The sequence below is a fragment of the Serinus canaria genome, chromosome 2 (assembly GCF_022539315.1).
Source record: "Serinus canaria isolate serCan28SL12 chromosome 2, serCan2020, whole genome shotgun sequence".
NCBI classification, from domain to species: Eukaryota; Metazoa; Chordata; class Aves; order Passeriformes; family Fringillidae; genus Serinus; species Serinus canaria.
The window spans coordinates 119,237,256-119,244,715 of record NC_066315.1 but is presented as its reverse complement, the minus strand read 5'-3'; the positions used below and the strand labels follow the sequence as shown (position 1 = coordinate 119,244,715).

Sequence of the window (7,460 nt, the reverse complement as noted above, 5' to 3'; positions counted from 1 at the left end):
TTTAATGCCCTTTTACATGGTAATAGCTGCTTGGAAAGAGGAGTGCTGGTCATTGTGCCTGGTACAGCAGTACTTATTTAGCTGGTGGGACTCTTAATACTGTTGTGTATTTAATGGTAATAATATTTTACAAAGCAAATGACTTCCAAAGAAGTAGAGAAAAATAAAACAGGATATGTGCTTTCATGACTTCCCTTCAATTAAATCTTGTCTTTTTCAATAAATTGAATTTTTGTCCTACTCATATTTGATGGCACATTTTGCATATAACAGCTTCTCTGTAATAGGTACAGAGAAGCTGTTATATGCAAAATGTAATTTGGATATATTATATATATTTTATGTAAGTGTAATTTGGATATATTTTTGATACATTAACACGTCAAGGGAATTTAATTAGTTTTTGTAAAGCTTTACTAAAAGTTAAAAATAACCTAAGATGACAATTAGAATTAAGATAATTTATCTACTCTTGTTTAAAAGTTGAATTTTTCAAAATTAAAATTACTTAATTATTATGACTTGATTGTGGATCAGCTGTTCTTTATTAACATCTAAGCCCTCATGTTACTGTGACTTGATTCTGCTGCCAGAGGTCTCTGGTGTCTTCTGAGCAAGGCAAGTCTTTGCCCCTAGCAGTGTGGGTGGGTGCCTGCATATATAGGAGCTTTTTGTAAACCTCTTTTGCAGTGACATGAAGTGCAGCATATGTCAGAGCAGAAAGTACAAGAGTAGGCTCTTTTAACACTGGTGTGTTATAGGAATCTTTCCCAGAGAGAGAAAATATTTGCCACAGCAGTTCCTGCAAGTTAGGTTGCCTAATTACGGCTGAACTATAATATGCACGAAAACCTACATGCTTTTTCCTTCTGGGCTTCAAGAGAAAATTACCAGTCATTGTAAAGTTTTCTTTCCATTAGTAAAGAGAGCACTGCTGATCTGAAAATCCATCAGGTCATCCATACCAGCATTACATCAATTGACTTTTGAATATTTTTCCATTAGAAAAGGCTCCATTTTATTCCCTCGCTGAAGTGGCAGACTTTCAGTTTGTGCGGTTTTTCCATTTATTGAGTTTTGCAATAAAAGAGTTTTTGAAACAGATGTCAGTCATTGCTTAGTAGTGGGGCATTGTAAGAGGTCTGTTTTCTTCTTTTTTTTTTTAAGTTAGAAAAAAATCTTTTCATTCCCTCCCTAACTTTAATTGTCACTTTTAAAAGCCATAAATAGTTTTCTAACCTATAATCTGGTGTCAGAACAAATATAAGCACCAAACCCTGATTTCACAGAAATATTGCAGATTGGCCATTGTTCTCAGCAGGAGCAGGACTGGATTTGATCTCTCAATTGTAAACCAGAAAGAAGGGAGTGGATGCATTGCAGAAGCATGGTTCATATTAGCATCTTCCTTAGGGTGTGGAGTGGACCTGTTAACACTTTCTTAATGCTTAGATTTTATAAAAGTAGCCAAATATGTGCAATGAATAGCATCCAAAAAACGGGGTTTGAAGGGATTTTTTTACTTTCTTGCTAGGTATCCAGGTAGAAAGATAAAGCATAAGACTTTGGGTCCTGATCCTAAATCATATGTGTTTCATATGCAGAGTGGTTTTAGGACAAACAGAATGTCTTCAGACCATATCTTCAACTGTCACAGAAGAGCAAAGTGTTACTCACATCTCTGTGTATATATAACGTGTGTTACATATACACAGAGATGTGTATATATATTAAGTGTGTGTATATAAACACTTAAAAAAAAAAATCACATTTTCATTTTTTTTCTTTATTGACACCATTTCCCCCATGTATTTAAAAAAAAGTCTCAGTTTTTCTTATGAGGATTTAAGCTGGGTTTGTTTAAATTATGCCATTGAATAGTTCTGAATGTTAAGATGTTTACAGCATTTTATTCTAAAGGAGGAAGGAAACCATATTTTGGGTTGATATCTCTTTGGGAGGGTAAGCTTTTGGTGTTTCATCTGAGTACTTCACTATTACTTTAAACATCAAAGAGCACCCTTTCCGAAGGTGAGAGAACACAAAGCATCCCATATTTATAATTTATGAGGCCTAAGACTGTGACCTAATGTAAACTTGAAGAGATTTAGTATAAAAATATCCTTAGCTTGAGGGCAACGTTTGAAAACTTTGTGGATTTTCTTTTTTATCCTGGCTCAGTCTACAATCATATTGCTTTGTTATCATTTCCTCTTAGCATTAAAGTACGATTGACATTGATAGATATCAGGGGAAGGCTGAGCTTCCTAAAGGGAAAAAAAAAAGGAAAGAAAAGAAGAAGAGATATGTTGTTGGCACAGAAATAGTGGTGGTAGGAGCGTTCCTGGCTGCCTTTTATTCTTCTGCAGACAGTGAGCACCACGGGGCTCTCGCTGCCTGCTTTTGGCATGCATGGATTCGCAATAAACAGCTCGGCTATGTGTTTGTTTTCAAGACTGATTCAGTTCTTCAAAGGCAACTGCTCCCAACTTGTGAATACTTGTTAGTTGCTGGAAAGTTGCAGAAGTGAAGATCAGCTCCTAGTTTCATGCCAACAAATTAATCCGACGATGTGGTGCTGTCTTTTCCACAGGTGTGTGTGCGCTAGCACTGTCTGAAGCCCCCTGTAACTAATAGCCCGTATATAATTTGGAAGGAGAAATCTTCAATGGAAGACCCCGAGGGAATAAATGGGAAGTCTGTAAGTAAACAACTTGTCAGTCCTGAGAAAAAAAGTTGTGGCTTTTAAAGTGGCAATTATTTTTGTGGCAACCAAGCAAAGGAAAGTCTTAAGCGAGCTACATGCACTTTAAGTGACTGGAAGAAGCAGGGAATGATGAAATTAATCAAGAGGTGGAGGCTTGTGCTAAAGCTACAGAAAATTAATACAGCTTTAAAAATATTTGTCTTCAGTGATTCATATTACAAAATTATGGTTGCTGCTTTCTCTACGAAATATTTGGCCTGCTGTGTTTATGTGTTAACATTTTTATCTGTTGGGGAGTTTTCATCCCATTATTTGAGGTTATTTCTCTTTGCCTTTGTGAACATATGCAAATACTTCTTCTGGGAAAAGCGAGTGAAACTCCTAGCTGCAAAATTTAAGAACAGTGGCAAAAAAATGTAGTAGCATTGTTGTATGTTGTAAATGCTTGTCTGTAGAGTCACAATAATAAGAAATTTTGGAAACTATCAAGCACAATTAAGAATGTTTAATGCACGGTCAAATGATTAGTTGTGTGTTTTGGATTTGTTAGTTTAATTTGTGACATCATTCTTGGCACTCAGTGAAATTCAAAATGCTACATATATGTTTTTATTCTGAATTGCTTAACAGAAAGTGTGCATATTGAGATTACCTTATTTTTACCAGCTGTAAAATAAGTCCAAAAGCTATTTAGTAAATTTAATTAGACTTATTTCTTGCATTTTTTCCTGATGTGTTCATTTTCTACATTTGACAGCAGTCTATTCTCTCTAACTCTTCCCTTTCTATTGTATGTTTCTATATCCAGTTTCCCTGATGCTTCCATTTCATGTAGCAACAGAGTAGAAAAAACCAAGCCCCTTGATAAAAAGCCTGTTGTGCTGTGTGTTTTTTGTTACACTTCATGTGTAGTGCAATTTTTGCTGTCTGAAGCAAAATATGGTTTTGATTATTTTGATTATTTTCCAATATTCATTTGTTCCAGTCTTGTCTCTATGTGTATGTTTGGGTATTTATCCATCACTGCTACCACCATGTGTGGACAGGACCAGTTCACTTTTAGGGGAAGGGTGGCCATGGTTACCACCAGGCACTAAACAGGGATGGTCCTGTTTGCAGTTGCTGTGCCAGAGCTTTCAGCACCACCCAAGCTCCTCGTTCCATTTGGAATCAGGCTTTCCTCCATGCATGAAAAGCCATTCCCTGATGCTGTCAGCATTTTCTGTGGCTTCCACTGCAATACTTCCCCTGTGTGTGCCTGGCATGGCCTGGGCTTTGTGTGCTGTGGAGGGTTTGGGCTGGGTAATTGTCTGCTGGGGCTGTATGTAATGACAAATATAACTGTCACTTAACAGGAGTATGAAGGGAAATATTTGTTCATGGTTTGGCACCACCAGCACTCCTGTTGGGGTTATTCATTCCATTCCTTCTTTTCACCACTTAGTCCAGAGAGCCTGTAAAATGCTTCATCTGCTCAGAGTTTCCCTTCACATTTCCCAAGTGGGTGGCAGTTGTTGATGCTATGAGGATTATCAAAATCTAAGCCAGTAACTGCTGAATAGACCCACTGCACTGACCAGCACTCAGGCTTCTGTAAATGAGGACTGAGGTGCCCAAAGGTACATGACACAGGGCAGGGCATGTGCAATCTTTTGATTGCAGTGTCATTGGAGAGGTTTAAAATTGGGGTATTAAATCCTGGAATCAGATCCTTCAATTAGGTCTCACTTGGAGTCATTCATAACTGGACAGTCTGCTGCATTTGCATCAGCCACTTGACCAGCAGGGAGATTTTCTAAAAGCAGTCATCAGAAGGCAAAATAGTCTCAGTGAAAATAAAGATGATGGCATGAACATTGGTTTTTGTTTATTTTGCTCTCTGTGTGTGCATAGAAAGAAAGAGAGGGTGAGGGATAGATTAGCACACTGTAATTAGAAACCAGAAACCAAACCTGTTTGGGATTTAAGATCCCAAGCACATGTAGTGACTTTGAAAACCTGGTGCTAGTCCATAGGAAAAGAATAAAACTTCCCTACACATACAAGTTGACAGGTAATTTAATTTAGTACCTGGCCAATGCAAACTATGTGGTGGAAGCAATTTCAGGTACATGTGGATAAGCTTTATTCAACAACTGAGAAACGAAGCTGGATAATGTAAAAAAAGTTATCAGACAACAGTAGGAGAGAGTATATGAGAAAGTACTTTGCCATTATCTTTGGCCAAGATTTCTCTTTTGAGGAAGAGGATGGTGTTGCACTTGGGAATACAGCCTGTCAGTGTTGGTGTGTACAGAGGATTCCATAATAAGCCCAGTAAACTCACTTCTGCACTTCTGTTACACTCACATGGCTGAGAGAGTATTTTAGCCATTTCCTAATCAAGAAATGGTTCTAATTGTACTAATTGTCATGTGCTTGATTTGCATTCTGTGGGAAATTAATTTAAAACTTGGGCTTGCAGACTTGAACATTACCTCTGCCCCTGCCTTTCCTTTACAGCAAAACAAACCTGAGGCTGGCTGGACAGAGGATGTCAGTATTTTATCCTGTCTGAAAATTTCACTGAAGTTCTGTTGCTTTTTTTCCAAGTCTAAAAAAGACTTTGAGGCTTGTTTGCTAATGATATATGCATCTATCAAAGATTGTTCACTCATGTGTCATCAAGCCAAAACAAACGTTTGGGTTTTTTTAATTAGTATTTTCTTCACCATCCTGAAGGGGCTTTTCTGTCTGTCAGTCATTTGCAACAAGTCCCACTGCTCAAATATACTTGAGAAATAAAAAACCAATCTCTTGATTTAATTATTTTTGAGATGAAAATATCATTTTGGGTGTTGGAAAAATTCTGATTGTAAGGAACCTGGGGCTGTGTAATAGTACATCTTATACCAAACTAATTTTTAAAAAATTAGGCAAAATTATAATTGCTTGTATTTGGGGTAGGCTAAATTTGGCATTGGCATGAATCTATTACCCTAGAAATCCTCTAGAAGCCCTAAAAACATGACAAACACTGATAAGATTCAGCATGATAACCCAGGTAGTTAGAGGTACCCTGATGATGACTTAAAAAAAAACTTGAAAAGGGCAGTGCAGAGGTCAGCAGCTATTTTATTTCATTATATTTGCCTGTGATTTTTTTTTTTTTTAATGTGTGGGGTTTATTTATTTGAAAAACCCAGCACAAGAAAATTTTCACAAGTAAATACTGGCATGTTTTCAGCTATTACTATACCCTCTGGGGATATTTTGGAGGGCTTTTCTTACATAACTCTCTCTTTGGTAGCTATATTAAGTTATTATATAACATAAAATAATTTTCATTCCTACCCTGTCCAGGCTCATAGTTGAAAATTCTCATTGCAAAATTGCACACCAAGAAATATTTTCAGCATTGAGTGTTTTTGATGATGGAGTTTGCCCATCTGGAAAACAGAGTGAAGACTCTGAGGCCCTCAGCAGTCAAGGTAGATCCAAAGAGTGTGTACCCAATGAGCCAAAAAAGGAGGTGCTCTTGGTCCACTCCTGCAGAATTCTTCTCTGATTCCCCCCACAGCCCCCAAACCTCAGCTTTCAGTCAGCACTCTGGGCAGCCTGGCTGTGTATTTCCAACTTTTTTTCTCCTCCCTGCTGCTGCCCGGACACTTCTGCCATGCCACGTACCAGAGAGCGGCACTTTGCACCGAGAATTCACCTCCTACCTCTGTTCGTGGAAAGACACAGAGCAAGTAGCTGGTTTCAGCAAGAAAGGGGGAGGGAGAAAATAAAACCCCAAACCAAAAAACATCCAGCACCTGGCTGCAGCAAAATAATGAATTTTGCAGCAAACATGCGAGATTCTGTGGAATCTTGGAAAAATGCCAGACTCCACGACCACAGAAATGCTGAGTCCATGGGGCCCAGAGAGAGATGGCTGGGGCAGTTCACATCTCTCTGTCTTTGTTTCAAGCTCCTTGCAGTCTTACTGAGGCATCAGATTACACTCTCTTCACATTTTCAAGGTTATCTTCACTACCAGAAGGGCTAGAAAGTTCATTTTGTTTCAAGGCGAGCCGGGATCCGGCAGCACAACTCTGGAGCGGTTTCAGAGGCCACTGCCACGGTGGTGGCATGGCTGTGCCTGAGGGCATGGCTGGTGACCTGCACATTTGAGCAGCATCATCAATGACATGTTTGTCATGCTTACTCACATTACCTGTTTGTCACATTAGGGAACAAAGTCTTTGAGGAGGAAGGGTGAAAATAGAAGTATTTTACCTTTGGTTGAAAACTTAGAGCGTTGTCACTGTGAAAGTCACACATGTGCTGCCTAGTTTTTCTCAAAGGCTGGCAAAGTTCTCCCCTCTGTGTTCCCCTCCTGTTCTGAAGAAATGCGTGACACACTTCCTTTTTGGAAAGCTCTGCGAGGCAATAACCAACAAGCACCATTGCAATTGCCGTCTGTAACTGAGCCTATAAAATGTAATCGCCTGCACCCTTCCCACTGCCCTTCCCCTCTCTATCTGCAATTGGTAGAATATTGGAAACATAAGCCACAAAACCCACTTATTACCCTCAGTAAGTGTCAAAAAGAATGAACAGCCGGAACTAGCTGATGGATTTAAGTTCCCCAAATTGAAGTGAGCTGCTGCTAGGCCGTCTATAGCAACTGCTCAATCAGTAACTATTAATAGAACTTTTTCTTTCAAAACATTTTAGTGAAAATACTCCTGAAAATTGTAAGCTGTTTGTGGACAGTTTGAAAACATTA

At 38.6% G+C, this 7,460-nt stretch overlaps 1 protein-coding gene across 1 annotated transcript in view; it reads left to right on the top strand.

Annotated features, from left to right (window-relative positions):
* The first annotated feature begins 2,629 nt into the window (after positions 1–2,629).
* EYA1 (EYA transcriptional coactivator and phosphatase 1) overlaps positions 2,630–7,460 on the top strand; it is a 145,310-nt gene continuing 140,479 nt past the window's right edge. The window contains exon 1 of the mRNA XM_050970882.1: positions 2,630–2,701. Coding sequence (XP_050826839.1) covers positions 2,669–2,701 — 33 coding nt within the window. The 5' untranslated portion in view covers positions 2,630–2,668. The remainder of the gene's footprint in view (positions 2,702–7,460) is intronic.